General features: G+C 42.3%; 1 protein-coding gene across 1 annotated transcript in view; it reads right to left on the reverse strand.

Annotated features, from left to right (window-relative positions):
- Positions 1–10403: 10403 nt before the first annotated feature.
- ralgps1 (Ral GEF with PH domain and SH3 binding motif 1) overlaps positions 10404–18338 on the reverse strand; it is a 200135-nt gene continuing 192200 nt past the window's right edge. The window contains 2 exon segments of the mRNA NM_001100146.1: positions 10404–10989; positions 12725–12816. Of these exon segments, the coding sequence (NP_001093616.1) occupies positions 10960–10989; positions 12725–12816 (122 nt within the window). The 3' untranslated portion in view covers positions 10404–10959.

Consider the following 18338-nt stretch of genomic DNA (forward strand, 5'->3'; position numbering starts at 1 on the left):
TAAGTCTCAATCCTTCTCTTTATAAAAAAAATGTGACTGAAAAATACTACACTTTGAAATGTACTTTACAATATATACAAGCCTTTTGATGTAGACCATTTAAAAAAAGATAAATAAAAATGATAATACACTGAAATATTAGATAATGTGAATACTGATGAGCACTAAAACATCATTGTGGTTCTTCCAAGAATACATCATCCATTATCCAGACCATCTCTTTCACTTCACATGCTTCTGGGGCTTCATTTAAATGTACATTTTACATCAATGTCATTATAAAATCTAAACAGCATCCACATTTACAGTACATACCTTTTGGGTCCTGCCCACGTGTTGTCAAAATATCACTCTTATTTAATCCACAGATAACCTTGAACTAAACTATGCTAAGTTTGAAATCTGTAAGTAAATAGGCAATTATTTACTGACATCCTTGTGGCATTACATGATTAGCGATCCACATTTAAACACCATTATTTATTGTGTTAATGTGCCATTCTCTTTATATAAAGAATGTCAGTTTATTGTTCACTGTTTATTTTTGATCCCATAATCATCTTTCAAAACAAGAAGTAGACAACTGTGATGTATTTACACTATGGAATCATATTATTCAATCATTTTGAAATGTAATGTGCAAAATTGCAATGCATGTTAAATGGCAATGTATTTTTCATTCAATCCCTTCAGATTAGTCTCTATTTTAGAGGACGTCACAGCGGAAAGAACCGCTGGCAATGTATTTGTTTCTGACATATATTCAAAGTTTGGTACAAAATGAAAATGTAATTATATAAATAATTTACATTTGCCATTTCCAACCAATTTTAAAATTTAAATACTAATCTTAATGGTTTTATAAGTTTCAAAATAAATGCAAAATATATTACTCAAACTGAATTGATTGTGTAACATACATGTAAATCTAAATCTAGACATAGAAATGCACACTGTAAAACCCAAAAAGTTAAGGTAACTCAAACCGTTTGAGGAAACTAATTGAAACAAAGCATTTAAGTTAACAACTAATATATATGAGTACTGTGAACTTAATCTATTTGAGTTGAAGTAATGAGGTGTTTAATTAACTCATTACCTTCAACACCAGGTTTAAAACTCTTTTCAAATGAGTAGAATTAATGAACAGTAAATTTTGAGTTAACTACACTCTTTTAATTTAATAAAGTTGACTGTTGGATTTAACAGTGCATCTGAATACAGAAATAAATTGCAGTTTTAAATATTGCATTGCCATTTTGCAATTTACATTTCAAGATTATTTTTCTTCTAATAATATGCTTCCATACTATAGTACACCTATTATTTCTCCCTCTTATGAAGCGATTTAGGAGGCAGGTTATGTGTCCACGCTACTTTTCCAGACTTCTTTTACTTTTCTCTCTAACATCTAACATAAGATTGAACAATACAAAGGTCATCATTTTGGCACTTGAATAACATGAATACAACTATTAGACAATATATATATATATATTTTTTTTACACCTCATTTACAAAATATTTCACATGTACCGCAGGTTTGGCAGATAAAACTAACAATAAGGTTTACATTTCTCAAAGCCCTTTTACACTGAGTGAAATTAAATGGCAACATGATGACATTATTACATAAAAACAATAAATCCCCATGGAGCTGTACACACAGGGCACAGTGAATTACAAAGTCACAAAGCTAGTTAATTCATTCAATAATTTATTTTTTAAATCAATGTGTCAGATTTCCCCCCAAACGGGCAGCTGCTGTTGCTCAAGTGTAAGATTTCATTCACACAGAATGCATTTTTTTCTATTTCAGTGCGATACTCTTCTATTGTTTTTCAATGTAAACACATGCTTGATTGACATGCATGTCTGTTACTCTCTGTTCTTTGAAAGCACTGTGTGCATAAGCATTGTTTTTGCATTTTTCAGATGTCGTGTCAAGATAACTTCCAACTTCTACATACAGTGCCCAGTTAAAAAGCAGTCAACCAATCAGAAGAACTTGTAGGTGGGGCAAGCATCGCATATTTCTGTTTACAGGTGCTCAGTGGCTATGTTTGGATACCCTTGTGCTCTACATTGGCTGCTGTGTTTTTAGACACCAAAATGTATTCTGTGTGACTGACCCCTAAGATTAGTGGTGCTAGAGCACAGAAAGCAGTTTCAAAACAGTCTAAATACAAAAGAAAGTGATCTGGAAAAGAATAATGCTAAATGTGTTTGTTTTCGTTGTTTGAATCTTTCCTGGAAAAATCACAGTGACTTTAAGTTCTCTGAAAAAAAAATTGCAGAATTGGTGGTTCCGTAACTTGTAGTAAACACAATAGTTTGTGTTACTGATGCAGCTATCCATCAATAAATATTTCAATATCAATTTCAGTTTGTATTCCAACATTTAAATGTTTTTTTCTTTTCTGTGATCAGAATCCAAAGGCCTATTAGCTAGGTTGCGCCACAAAGTGTGCAAGCATGAATTCAAACAGTTGTTTTGTGTTTAGTGTGAAAGAACAATCTGTTGCCAATAAACTTCACTTTATCGCATCACACACAGTGTGAAAGGACTTTTATCATTGGTTAATGCATTAAGTATACAGTTGCAATTTATTCTTTTAAAGGGATAGTTCACAAAAAAAAAAGTGTCAAATACATCTAACTCCAGGTTTTTCAAGATGTAGGTGACGTCTGTCTTTAAAAGATTTAAAAACACTTTTAAGGATTTTTTAAATTTTTTTATCTAAAACTGTGTTCCTTGGCAGTTCATAAATTAAGCCAATGCGACTTAACAGATAGTTGATACAGAAATGAAAAGTTATTATTTACTCACCCTCAAGTAGTTCCAAACCTTTATGAGTTTCTTTATTTGATTGAATACAAAACAAGTTATTTTGTAGAATGTTGGAAACCTGTAACCATTGACTTCTATAGTAGTTAAACTTCTATAGTAGATAAAATATTAGAGAAATCGTTCGAGGTTACAGAAGTAACCCTTCGTTCCCCGAGGAGGGGAACGGAAGTGCCATGAATGGGAGGATTCGGATCAGAAGCCGCTTATCTGGAGAGTATTGAACGGGCCAATGAATGAAATTAATTGGCAGCGTAAGCTTGCGCAGGTGTGCGACATCTGCAATCATCTCAGCATATAAGCACACCTGAAGCCAGCAGACGCCATCCTTTTAAGCTGAAGAGACTTTCAAACAGCTAAGGGACAGTCATTATGGCGACGGAATATGGCACTTCCGTTCCCCTCCTCGGGGAACGAAGGGTTACTTCTGTAACCTCGAACGTTCCCCTTCGGTTGGGGAACTTCAGTGCCATGAATGGGAGAATATGGAAAGCGCCACAATGACTGCACCTTACCAACACCCCCGATGAGGAGATAGTCAAGCAAGCGTGACGCACCCACATCATGGGGGGCGCGGTCCTCCAACGTGTCCCTGGCCCTAATTTATCCTACTTCAACAGAAGTTTTACGGATTTAGATATATTTTTTGGGAAGTCGTGAGCATCTAGATAATTCTAGGAAATACGACAGTACGTTGGGAAGCGTGCAATCCCGATAGGGAGGACGCTGCGGAGGCCATCCGTTACCCAAGGGGGGGATAGATGGCAGAATTTACCTATGGACTAGCCCTAAAAAGGGGGAGTACGCATAGCAAAGAGTGGTTAGCGGAGAGGGAAGACACGGGTCCGCCCAGGGGGGGGACTTAACCGTGGCGGAATAAGCATATGGGATCGCCTAGTGGGGATCACGCATAGCAGGCACCTATACCCAAAACGCGGGCTGACCAGCGGGCAGACCTACAACGTAGTGGGCCAGCAAGTGACTCCTCCGCTGAGTCAGTGCTGGGGGCCACGGAGGAATCTGCAGGGCTCACCTGACGGGGAACTTTACTGACAGATAAAAAAGGCGCACGTACCTCCGTGTTAGGGAGAATGGCGCAGCAAGCGTGTTTCAACACCCTACCGAGTTGTCTCCTCAATCACCAAAGGGTTACCTAATACCCTTGAGGAAACCGGCTCCACTCGCAGATTGTAAAACCTTGCAAATGTGTTGGGTGTCGCCCAGCCCGCAGCTCTACAGATGTCTGTTAGAGAGGCGCCGCGTGCACGCGCCCAAGAGGATGCAACGCTCCGAGTGGAGTGTGCACGTACTCCCGGGGGACACGGCTGACCTCGACTCGAATAAGCGAGTGAAATGGCATCCACAATCCAGTGGGATAATCTTTGTTTCGATACGGCACTTCCCTGCTGCCGACCGCCATAACAGACAAAGAGCTGCTCAGATGATCTAAAATTCTGAGTACGGTCCACATAAATGCGCAGAGCGCGAACTGGACAAAGTAAAGAAAGGGCTGGGTCTGCCTCCTCCGGGGGCAGCGCTTGCAGGTTCACTACCTGATCTCTAAAGGGGGTGGTAGGAACCTTGGGCACATAACCGGGGCGGGGTCTCAGGATAACGTGAGAGTAATCCGGCCCGAATTCCAGGCACGAGTCACTGACCGAAAATGCCTCCAGGTCCCCGACCCTCTTGATGGAGGCCAACGCAACCAGCAGAGCTGTCTTCAGGGACAGAAATCTTAGAGATACTGATTCGAGTGGCTCAAAGGGATCGGATCGCAGACTCGTGAGAACGAGGGCGAGATCCCAAGAGGGCATGAGAGGGGGGCGAGATGGATTAATTCGCCTAGCACCCCTAAGGAACTGGATGACCAGGTTATGCTTTCCCACGGTGCCGCCAGCTACCGCGCTATGATAAGCGGAGATGGCGGCCACGTAAACCTTGAGAGTGGAGGGCGACAGCCTGCTGTCCAACTTCTCTTGAAGGAAAGAGAGCACAACACTAATCTGGCAATTTCGGGGGTCTTCTCTGCGAGAGACGCACCATTCAGTGAATAGACCCCACTTCAGGGCGTAGGCGCGCCTCGTGGAGGGGGCTCTAGCCTGAGTGATGGTATTAACCACCGCAGTCGGTAGGTTACCTAAGTCTTCCTCGCGTCTAGGGACCACACGTGGAGGTTCCAAAGATCGGGGCGAGGGTGCCAGATGGTGCCCTGTCCCTGAGAGAGTAGGTCCTCTCTCAAAGGGATCCGCCAGGGGAGGGCCGTCGCGAGGAGTGAGAGCTCTGATATCCAGGTCCGGTTGGGCCAAAGGGGCGCAACTAGCAGAACCTGTTCCTCGTCCTCCCTGACCTTGCACAGAAACTGCGCGAGCAGGCTCACTGGGGGAAACGCATACTTGCGCATGCCCCGAGGCCAGCTGTGGGCCAGTGCATCCGTGCCGAGAGAGCCCTCGGTCAGGGAAAAAAACAACTGGCAGTGAGCGTTCTCGGGGGAAGCAAACAGATCGATCTGGGCCTCCCCGAATCGCGCCCATATCAGCTGAACAGACTCGGGGTGGAGTCTCCATTCTCCAGGGCGTAACCGCTGTCGTGAGAGCGCATCGGCTGCACGATTGAGCGTGCCTGGGACGTGAATGGCGCGCAGCGATTTCAGCCGCGGGTGACTCCAGAGGAGCAGACGGCGGGCGAGCTGAGACATGCGGCGAGAGCGCATACCCCCCATGCGGTTGATATACGCCGCCGCCGCCGTACTGTCCGTCCTGACCAGCACGTGTTGCCGCTCCAGCACCGGTAAAAAGCGGTGGAGAGCGAGGAACACTGCCAACAGCTCTAGGCGATTGATATGCCAATGCAGCTGGGCACCCTTCCAGAGGCCCGCAGCCGCATGCCCGCGACACACGGCCCCCCAACCCGTGTTGGAAGCGTCTGTTGAAACAACAACATGGCTGGACGCCTGTCCTAGAGGCACACCGGCCTGTAGGAACGAGGGGTCGTTCCAAGGGCTGAGGGCGCGGCGACACAGCGCAGTAACCGAGACCCGGTGTGTGCCCGCGTGCCATGCGCGTCTGGGGACCCGATCGTGAAGCCAGTGCTGAAGTGGTCTCATATGGAGCAACCCGAGCGGCGTGACGGCGGCTGCGGATGCCATATGCCCCAGGAGCCTCTGAAAGAACTTCAGTGGGACCACTAGTTTGCTGTCGAGCTCCCTCAGACAGTTCAGCAACAGGCGAGCGCGTTCCTCGGAGAGGTGCGCTACCATGGTGATCGAGTCCAGCTCCATCCCGAGAAAAGAAATCCTCTGCACGGGGGCGAGTTTGCTCTTTTCTCGGTTGACCTGAAGCCCCAGTAGGCGGAGATGCCGAAGCACCTCGTCCCTGTGCACAATCAATTGCTCTCGCGAGTGGGCTAAAATCAGCCAGTCGTCGAGATAACCGAGTATGCGAATGCCCGCGAGCCGAAGGGGCGCTAGGGCACCCTCCGCGAGTTTGGTGAAGACCCGCGGAGACAGAGAGAGCCCGAAGGGGAGGACCTTGTACTGCCACGCTCAACCCTCGAACGCAAACCGCAGAAATTGGCGGTGGCGTGGAAGAATGGAGACATGGAAATACGCGTCCTTCAGGTCTATGGCTGCAAACCAATCCCGAGGACGAACGCATTGGAGAATGCGCCTCTGCGTGAGCATTCTGAACGGCAGCTTGTGCAGACAGCGGTTCAAAACGCGCAGATCTAGGATTGGCCGTGACCCACCGCTCTTTTTGGGTACGATGAAGTATGGGCTGTAAAACCCACTCTCCATCTCGGCTGGAGGAACCGGCTCGATTGCACCCTTCGCCAGGAGGGCAGCAATCTCCTCTCGCAAGACAGGGGCGAACAGGGGGTTGACCCTGGAGAAATACACGCCCGTAAACTTGGGGGGCCGTTTCGCGAACTGAATCGCGTAACCGAGTCTGATTGTGCGTATGAGCCACCGCGAGGGGCTGGCCCGCGCTAACCAGGCAGGCAGAGCCCTCGCTAATGGAGTCATCGCTACAATCGCTGACGTACCAGCGGTGGGGCAGCGCGGAGTGGGTGTGCTGATCCGGGAAGCACGAGGGTCCCGCGGAAAAGCTGGAGGAGAGCGATTCGCTCTGGCTCCGCACCCTGACTCCGGAGAGGGGGCTGGAGGGCTGAGGGAAGGGAGACTGTCCCCCCAGCGCTCGTGAGCCACTGGCGAAGCACGTAGAGTCTGCGAGCCGGAAGGCAGCGCGTCCCGGACTGGCAGAACTCGTGCAGTCACATCCGGGGAAGGGAAAAAGTGCTCTTTTACTGATGTTTTGGTGGCACTGAAAAGTACCGTTGTTATCGGGGCCCCGCCCTCCAGCGGGGAAAGAGCAAGTTTCCTCTTCTCCGGATGGCCTGTCTCAGGGACGCTTCGCGGTCCGTTTACCGGACTTAACGGCGCCCTGGGCAGGAGGGGCTGCCTGCTTTCGAGGTGAACGCCGCGCCCGCTTGGCCGGAGGCGCAGGCGGGGGCGGGGCAGCACTCGTTGGCGGGCGCCCTCGGCGAGGAACAGCGGAGGTGGATGGCTCGGCGGGCGGAGCGGGCTTACGGCCACGCCGATAGATGACATTGCCCATCGCATCCGACTGCTCTTTCACCGCCTTGAATTCCTGGGTGAATTCACCGACGGTGTCGCCGAACAGGCCAGCCTGGGATATGGGCGAGTCAAGAAAGCGAACTTTGTCAACGTCGCGCATATCGGCCAGGTTTAGCCAAAGGTGGCGTTCCTGAACCACAAGTGTGGACATCGTCCTCCCCAGCGCACACGCGGCGGACTTAGTAGTCCGAAGAGCATAGTCGGTCGCGGTGCGCAGCTCATGTAATAAGCTTGGGTTGGACCCGCCCTCGTGCAGCTCGGCCAGCGCCTGCGCTTGGTAGCGCTGGTAGGTGGCCATCGCGTGCAAAGCAGAAGCAGCCTGGCCCGCAGCCTTATAAGCTCTGGCTCCGAGGGAGGCAGACAACCTACAGGCTTTGGACGGGAGGCGGGGCAAACCCCGCCACGTAGAGGCGCCGCGCGGACAAAGATTGACCGCGATAGCGCGCTCCACTGACGGGATCGCCTCATACCCCCTGGCAGCTCCGCCGTCAAGGGCGGTGAGGGCGGAGGCACTCGCAGCACGGGCAGAGAAAGGTGCCCTCCAGGACTGCGTGAGCCTACTGTGCACTTCCGGGAAGAAGGGGACGAGAGGCTTCGAAGGCTTCGCCTTCTGGTCCTCTACGTAGCACCCATCTAGTCGGTCCGGCCGCGGAGCTGGGGGATAAACCATCTCCAACCCCACGGCCGAAGCAGCCCGGGAAAGCACGGCTAACATGTCCGCTTCAGGATCCGATTTGACAGCGCTCACCTGCCCGGAGGGGGCGAGCGGGTCCGGATCTTCGTCGGACAGTGAAAGCCCACCCTCCGATGCCGCGGAGGACATCTGATCTCCGGTGTCAGCGAGTGTGAGAGCTACCATCTGGTTAGACGGATCACTCTCACCACCCGAAGCTTGGATGGAGCGCCGTGAGGAGCGAGAGGTCCGCGAGCCCGTGGGCGGCGGATTAGCTCCCGCTGAAACCCTCAGATCTGCCCGAGCGCCCGCTGCTTTTTTAGAACAGGAGGCAACTGGGGTGGCTCGCTCTCTTGCGAAAGTTAGCCGCGATCTTAGCTGTGCAACGGTCATGGCATCGCAATGACGACATGAACCGCCCGCGAGCACCGCATTAACATGCTGGACCCCCAAACATGCAATGCAGTGATCGTGTCCATCATCCGGAGCCAGGAAACCCCCGCATCCAGAAACGCACAGTCGGAGCGCCATCCTGAAAAGGACGTGCTGCACGACTGTGTTGCTCTTTTAGGAAAGTTGCAACTATACGCACCGCTCTGGAGGACCGGACCCAAAGAACCGCAGGCAAGGGAGTAACCCAGCTCGACCGTCTGCCACCGCGAAGACCCACTCTGGACCGGGAGACACACTCGCTCGCTCTGAAGTGCTGATCAGCAAGAGGAACCCTCATCGACTCACTCAGAAAGGATCTGAAGCGAAAAGGATGGCGTCTGCTGGCTTCAGGTGTGCTTATATGCTGAGATGATTGCAGATGTCGCACACCTGCGCAAGCTTACGCTGCCAATTAATTTCATTCATTGGCCCGTTCAATACTCTCCAGATAAGCGGCTTCTGATCCGAATCCTCCCATTCATGGCACTGAAGTTCCCCAACCGAAGGGGAACAATAGTTACATGTTTCCCACTTTTTTCAAAATATCTTCTTTGGTGATAATGGTGATTATAAATGTTTGGAACAAGTAAAGGGTGAATAAATGACATCATTTTCACTTTCGGGTGAACTATCTCTTTAAGAGTTTAATACAAAACCGCATCAGCTTACATATGAGAACAAACTTCATACTTAAAAGAAAAGAGGGTGCAGGAACTGGCAAAAATAAAAACACACAAGAAGTAAAGCAGTATCCTCAGACAGACAACTGCAGAACAAACAACAAAACTGCAACTTTATGTCTTAAAATAATCTCTTGTCTTTCGACATCCTTTAATTCTCTGCCCCTGTACCAGTGTTGCCAGACGTACGATAATTATCATATTTGTACGATAATTTCGACCTCTGTACGATGTACGATCAATAATGAGAAAAATCCTATAATGTACGATAATTTCAGAATTTTATGGCATTTAAAAGTAACTTCATTGTAATATTCGGGCTTCTTTACTTCTGTACTGTCTGTGAGGAGTAGGTGGAGTTAGGCACGTTTTCTATCTCATCTTACGTTGCCTCTTCTCAGCCAATCAACGTAGAGAATGGCTCTCTCTCACGAGTTAACACTCCTACTGCGCGTGCCTGTGTTTAGGTCAGTAGTTTTCAGTTTAAGGTCGATCTTTTAAGCAATAATGTTAAAACAATTCGTGCTGTAAAGGAAAGTGAAAAGGACGGGAGTTTTCCCTTGATGTTCTCGTTTTTCCCCATTCAAATGCGTCTTGTGAACATGTGAAGTTAGTCTCATCAAAACAAAGCATGCACACCTCAGAGTGTGCTCTGCTTTTAAGCCAACCAGCACTATTTTGCAGTCCATTACGGCATCCAATTTGTACGGAAAAATAAATCCCTCAACATCTGGCAACATGCAACATTCAATGACAGCAACTCAGAGATGGAGTTTGAACCTTCCCACTAAGGTACCTAGTTTTTTTTTTTTTTTTTTTTACGTATTGTTGTAATTAGCACTTTGTGTCAAAACGCTATGTGTCTAGATAATAGCTGTATACTCTCAGTTTGACTCGTGTACAATAATTTTCCAACAATTACGATAATTTTGAGGTTCTGGTACGATACTTTGACATTTCCAATCTGGCAACACTGCCCTGTACTCACCTCAACATAATTAAATTGCAGGAATCTTGCATACCAGACTTTCATGATCGCTGTAAATAATGTTATTTTTTTTGTACAAACAGGTTATTTCACTACGTACTGTAAGACCTTGATGTATAAACAGGATTAATTTTGTTTAGTCTTTTATGTTTTTTTTTTTTTTTTGGCTCTCAAAGTGCCAGTAGCTTCTGACTTGCTTTTTATGTTCCACCAAGAAACACAGCATTAGCCACAGTAATAATCTTTGATAATCTTCTAAAGCAGAGGAAGCTGCCCTAAATCCTCGGCATGAACTGTCCCTTTAAGTTAAAATTTAGGCATTATTTACCATTGATTAATGGATTATGAATTAACAAAATTTAGTAGAGAATTTCAGCCTATTTAAATATAAACATTAACCTAATGAATGCTATACAATTATTGTTTTGCTAGTTCCTGTTACATACTGCATTAACTAATGTCAACAAATTAAACCTTATTGTAAAGTGTTACCTCCGAAGTCAAGACAGAAAACACTTTTCTCAGTACAGCCGTGTCTACAAGATCTGAATGAATCAGACTTTTTCAACAGATACAGCTGCCTCATTTCCAACTACGTCAGGTCCTTCAGTTTTAACATGTCCTTTTCTTCTCAGAAGCTCTTCTGCAATGTCTTTCTGCAGTAGGTTTGTTCCTTTTATTTATGTCCCACTTCCCCAAAAACATTTATTCAAAGGACATGAGGTTTGCTGGCATCTGCAGAAAACAAATGCAGTATTCCTGATTTTAACAAGTTAGGTAAACACACACACCTAAATTTCACACGAAACAGTTAAACCTTGGATAAACAACATTCTTCCTGTTCCACATTCCACATCAATTATTCAGACAACAACTATTTTTGGATTTGTCATTTATGTAAGTGAGATAGAAAAATAGAGTAAACTGTAACTGAAAAAAACTAATCTAACAGTAGACTAAAAAACAAGATGTATTTCAATGCCATTTTTATAAACTATAGCAAATGAGAAACTAAAATGTAATAGACTGTCAACTCTTTTCCTTACATACAGTAGGTCTTTAATTGGAGAAATTATCAAAATGACTGGCTCGACGAGAAACACCTAAGTATTTAAACCTTTTTTTTATAATATATATACAAGCTGTTAGCTTGCACTTGCAAATAACATTAATACACATATTTCTGCTTTATCTGCATTTCTGCTTTATCTATAAGTTGCAAATCACACTGATACAGCTTCTTACAGAAATATCATATATAAAACTCACATTAGGATGTTTGACTTTCCTGTGACTAAATGTTCAGGATGTCAGAATCCCCAAACTACCCCATTTTTCAAGTTGGTGCTTCACGTTAATATCAAAATTTGCCATCCTTTACGTGAGAAATGTTAAATGTGTCAAAATTGTCTTTTGGTTTGGCTGAATATGTTTATTTATTTTTTCATGGATTGTAAGTAACAATGAGACTCCACGTGTGTTGCTTTGAATAACTTGTTTCCATAGCTGTCATTTACCCAGGGATAATGTTGGGGTTTATATTCACAAGAACACAGTGTGAAGCTCCCCTTTATACAACTACATTACTGCAGTTGTTTTTATAAAAAGAATACTGCAGGTGACTTTTTTGGACACAAATAAACTGCATTATTTAAGTATATTGCAGTATTACTGCAATACAACTAAAGTACTACAGTACAACTAACTGCAGTACATATACTGCAATATAACTCAAGTACAGTACAACTACTGCAATAGTACTGAAATGATATAATACTGTAATGCAGTACAACTACTGCAATGGTACTGGAGTACTACAAGTACTATAATGCAGTACTGCTACTGCAATACAACTGAAGTACTACAACAGTACAACTGTTATACCGCAATTGCAATACAGCTGAAGTACTTCTACAAAACAACTGCAGTACAACTTCTATTTATCTTGCTCAGTGGACAATAGTTACCAATTAAGGTTTGAGTAATTTAGTTGTACTGCTGAGGTACTACCACAATATACTGTATTGCACTTTTCAGTAGTATAAATAGCTACAGAAACAAATCTAAAATACTGCAATACATAATAAAACTAAAGTGCTTTTTAATACGTATTATGTATCAAAGTGCAATAAATTATATTGCATATCATTATACTGCCTTTTTAATGTTAATTTAGTTGCACTGCAGATTTTACTGCTGTTGAACTATAATGCATTGTAGTTAAACTGTGTTTATACCTCATTATACTGCGATTTTGCAGTTGCATTGAATTTTGCCAGTTATTCTTGTATATAAGCTACATTATACTATTACTGTTCAATTTACTGGAATTTTTTTATTATTTGTTTTTGCATATAAACTCTAAAAATCATTGTATTGTAATTTTACTGCAGTTATACTTCTATATACTGCTGTTGTACTGCAGTTATTTTTAAAGGGCTATATTTATTTTATATGAGAACAAACATACCTGCGGCCTTGTACTCCTGCAAGCCTCGGCTAGGTGTCTGTGCCAGATAATCGCAGAGAAACGTGACCCAGTCTGGAACTTGTAAACATTACCTGAAACCAAAGATTAGAATAAATCAGTTTTGGTTTATTTACATGACATTGATTGTCAATGCAAACCTGCAATTTAAAAAGCAAAAATCTGCATCTGTACTGGCTTCTTATTATACAAAAAATCTAACTCTTAATAGTGAAATCAAAAATTGTGGTATTTCAACTACCTAAACATGACATGAGGAAGTCCTACTGCAACATTTAGCAACATTTCCACATTCACTGCTTAGCCAAAACCACACAACACAACACATTACAACACTGGAAACTAGAGACAAAAAACAGACAGCTCAAGACATGAAACGCAGAGCTCAAATAACTTCAAAAACCTGACACTAAAAGAAGTGAAGCCAAGTCTGCTGTTTAACACTGGTGAATGTTTGATAGTTCTGCAAGCAAATTATGTTCAACATGACCTTTAAATAACAGAAGCATAAGAAAACATTGTACAAGACTTATGCTTGAAGAAAAACTGCCCTTCACAAAAATGTATAAAATACTCTTAAAATTTACACAAAACGGATATGGAAGATAAGAATCTGGCTGTGTTGACCGATACTGTAAGTCCTCAACACAGATACTTATGACTAGCTTGAACACACCCTATTCTAGATGACTGGGAGCTGTAAGAGGAAAATGATTACGCTGAAGACCACTTCTGACTAAACAGCATATCAGCCTCTTATTCATTCATTAACCAGAAGAGAATTGGTTTCCTAAGCTTGTTTTTTTCTCCATTATCATCAGTTACTTGCTTTTGTTGCCTTTGGTTTATTTAGTTGGGGTCAGTGGAGCTGCCCTACAGTAAAATAAAAAAATTGGAGCTGGAAACATAATGAACTATGATTGGCTAACACCTCAAGTGTGTGTCATAAATGTCAACCTTACCATTATTATTAAGTTTAAGCTTCCATGGCTTCTAAACCATTTAAACAAAAACAGCTGTTTTAATCTTTCCAGGCTCACTGGGAAAAAAATGCTCTACCATAATTTTTGGAACTCCAACAATACTTATAAACTTCCATTCCTGAAACCGCCAGCAGTGTGTATGCCCTGTTCATATTGGTAGTGTTAGTTTACCCAAAAATGACAATGATGTTAGTAAGTACTCACTCGCATGTTGTTCTAAATATCTGAGACATTCATTTGTAATAAGACAACAAGGTTCCCAGCTTGTTCTAAACAAAAGTGGAATATTTTAAGCTACGGGAATGCTTTTGTTTGCACATTAAATAATGACTTTATTTATCAGTTTCTAGTTGTCAGTGTCTAGGGCACATGTTCACAAATCACACTTTGATTTAACATTTTACCTCAAACATGCATGTGCTTTGTTTCAAAATAAGGAAGTTGTGCATGTGCACCCAGGGGTGTAGCAACTGTTGAATACATTTTTTTTTCTTGTTTTTATGTGCACACAAGGGAACAGTATTCTCAATGCCTGATAATATTCAGGGAGAACCACTGAAAGCTTTATGGCCTGTTTAACGGATGTTTTATGGTATCTTTCTGGACTTTGAGTGATCTAAACATTGCTTTTAGCTTGTCCACTTTTAATTTCTTCTAGCATTCAACTGGATTGCTTTCCATAGACACTCATTAAAGTTAAATGTGTTTGTACAGCTACTAAACTCCACATAATCTCTGCCTATTGACTCATTACCATTACTGCTGTCTATGTTATTTTCTGTTGTCTCCTTTTGCATTCATATATTATTTTGCACTTTTAGACAAATGGATCAGAAAATACAGCCTTCCCTTTGAGAATCAGGAAATTGGTGAAAAGTGAAAAAAGACACTTGACAGACAGATTAAGGCACAATCGCAATTCTATTTTTGTACCCCTACTCCTTCCTCATGGCCCTTGAAACAAAGTGTGAAGGGAAAGGGCTTCAAAATGTACCCCTAAAAAATGGGTCAGCACTACAACACCTGCACACATGATCATATGCTATAGTGAGCTCTAACATCACATGAGATCGACGATGGCAACTGCTGTATTCCAGTTGATTTTTTTTCTTCAGGAAATCACTAAAGGCATACAGTGAAGCCAGAATTATTAGCCCTCCTGTTTATTTCCCCCCCAATTTCTGTTTAACAGAGAGAAGTTTTTTTCACACATTTCTAAACATAATAGTTTTAATAACTCATCTCTAATCACTGATTTATTTTATCTTTGCCATGATGACAGTAAATAATATTTGTATATAATACTTCTATACAGCTTAGTGACATTTAACTAGGTTAACTAGGCAGGTTAGGGTAATCAGGCAAGTTATAGTATAACGATGATTTGTTCTGTAGACAGTTAAAAAAAATTAGCTGAAAGGGGCTTATAATTTTGTCCTTAAAATGGTGTTTAAAAATTTAAAACTGCTTTTATTCTAGACGAAATAAAAAAATAAGACTTTCTTCAGAAGAAAAAATATTATGAGACATACTGTGAAAATTTCCTTGTTCTGTTAAACATCATTTGGGAAGTATTTAAAAAAGAGAAAAAAATTCAAAGAGGGGCTAATAATTCTGACTTCAACTGTATATCATATACATATAGGATTTACACCACGGCCATATTCATCTATATGTTAACCAGGGGTCACCAAACTTGTTCCTGGAGGGCCGGAGTCCAGCAGATTTTAGCTCCAACCCTAAATAAACACACAGGATCAAGCTAATCAAGGTCTTACTAGGTATACTTGAAACACCCAAGCAGGTGTGTTGAGGAAGTTGGAGCTAAACCCTGAAGGGACACCGGCCCTCCAGGACCGAGATTGGTGACCCCTGATGTAAACACACAAAAACAACATTAATGTTGCATAGACACTGCAAAAAGGTCATTCCCAGCCACTAGACTTTTGTGATAGGGTATTCAAGTGTCATTGAGTGACAGATTATTGTGCTTTACAAATGGAGGGGTAAAGGGAAAAGCTAAGGGGTAGAATTGGGATTGGGCCTACACCCGGTGTGAATGGAAATGTGTTTCTATTTGGAAAATGGTAACAGGTTATTTCACTCATTCATTCATTTCAGCAAAAACTTTTTTTTTATCAGTTAGACTTAATGTAGATGTTATCTTCAGTTGCAAACAGCATTAGTCTTTATGTGTCACTTAACAGCTAGTTGATTTCTAAACTGTGGCTTAACATGCAAACAGTTTGGTAAGATTAAGTGTTGCCATTGTCATACTTATCTTTTCTGAGAAAACTAAAAATTCTTGCTGCTCGCTGAAGACTTTACCCGAAAACAGCTGTGAAATGTGTAAGAAATGTGGTGATTCAACTGTAGGGAAGCTACAGAAACCAACAAAGCAAGCAAGTGACAATGCAAAGAGAGAGAGAGAGAGAGAGAGAGAGAGAGAGAGAGAGAGAGAGAGAGAGAGAGAGAGAGAGAGAGGGAGAGAGAAAGAGAGAGAGAGAACAAAAGGACCTTGTGTAAAAAAAAATGTATAAAATAAAATAAACAAATAAACAAACAAACAAAAAACCTAGCGTAAAAACAGGTTCAGTCTGGCAAAACTATACAAATAATCACTTTAGAATTTTATTTAAATTACCAATGGCAGTTGAAATAAACATTCTACCAAATCAACCATCCATTTAAAGCAACAAGCCTGATGTGACAAATTCATTCAGGTCATATTATAAAGTTCAGTACATGCAAATGGCTATAGTGTGTGAGCATTATTCTCATATAAACTTTGCAAATGTAAAACCCATGCGAAACCAAGGTAATCAGAAAACAATACAGACTGTTGTGTTGTTTAGTTGCACACTGTCAAGGTTTGCATGTACTTTAGATCAAGTTCTAAGTCATCCAATCCTGATGAGCAGCTGTGTCACCAGGAAAACACAGACTGATACAGTATATGTTGCACATGAGATCATTCATATGCTTGGCCCAGACTCCAGTACTCCCTTATTTTTAATTTGATCAAAGTTAATATTTAACTTACAATTTATGTAGGACTTTTTTTTAGGTTTTTTTATGAGTTACGAAGCAACATTCTTCAGAGCTTGTCAGAATGCAAAATGCAGGATATGGAGATTTTGCAGACAACAAGATATATGCTATAGGCTAGTTAACCTTAGCATAGCTTCCCGTCACTTTTTATTAACTTGAAACTCCTCAAATACATTTGGGCACCCAGAAAAAGAGTGAAAAAGAGTGAGACTACTGCTGAGCCATTTCTTGGTTCTCCACCAGTCAAAAAAAACTAAAAACTTCATGTTCTTTGTGGAAGAATTTTACAGTCAGTGGTGCTGCAGATAAAACAAACTGATACTGTATAATGTGTGCAAAAGTGAAATCAGCAGAGGCAGAGATATTAAACATCTGTCAACATCTTCTATGCATAATCATTCATTTCTTTTCGGCTAAGTCCCTTTATCAATATGGGGTTGCCACAGTGGAATGAACCACCAATTTATCCAGCATATGATTTACGCAGTGGCTGCCCTTCCAGCTGCTACCCAGCACTGGGAAACATCCATACACTCTCTTTCACACACATACAATAGGGACAATTTAGCTTACCCAATTCACCTGTATTGCATGTGTTTGGACTGTGGGGGAAACCGGAGCACCCGGAGGAAACCCACGCCAACATGGGGAGAAGCCAGTCAGGGCTCGAACCAGCAACCTTCTTGCTGTCAGGCGACAGTGCTACTCACTGTGCCACCTCGCAACCTTCTATGTAATGTAGTATCACATGCACTAAAAGCATCCTCTCCTGATACTGTCTGTGAACCCCCCACAAGCATCAACCCCCTCAATCAGCCCAGCTATGTTCTGCTAAATCCTCCACAAGCACCAAACCATCAACACAGCCACATTCTGCCCCAGCAAGTCAGTTTCAAACATAAAAACAAAAAAACAAAAAACAAACTTTGAGTCTGTTTTGTGGCAGGCAGATGACAATAGCAGGGCTGTATCTTTTAGTATTATATAGAATACTTTTGTTCTGCCAGATCTCCCAGGCAGGGTTTTATTTAGATTTATTTTGTTAATTTTAGTTTTTGGAATTATGTCCATTGGAAAAAAGTTCTTTCAGAAGAAGAACAGTTTTTTGAAGTATTATTTGTTTTTATTCTGTCTATTCAGTGTCCTTCAACAAGAACGGTGGTGGTGGGGTTCATAATATTCACAATGGTATTTTATTAGTTGTTGGTTTAACCATGGGTGAGATAATGGCGTCTATGTTATTTTCTTTTCAATGACATTTCTTATCACATGTTCAAAAACAACAACCAATATTGCATATCTATAATTTATATAATAGGTATAATTAAACAATACTTTCACTATAATGTAAATTAGAAGTGTAATAGAAAAAATACATATTTTTGCGGCATTTTGAATTGTACTGGAATACAAATACAAATACAAATACAAATACTTTTCCAACCTCAACAAAAACAAATACAAATACCGGCTGCTCCGCACATCCCTAATATATATATATATATATATATATATATATATATATATATATATATATATATATATATATATATATATATATA

This window comes from Danio rerio, chromosome 8 (genome assembly GCF_049306965.1).
Source record: "Danio rerio strain Tuebingen ecotype United States chromosome 8, GRCz12tu, whole genome shotgun sequence".
Classification (NCBI taxonomy): Eukaryota; Metazoa; Chordata; class Actinopteri; order Cypriniformes; family Danionidae; genus Danio; species Danio rerio.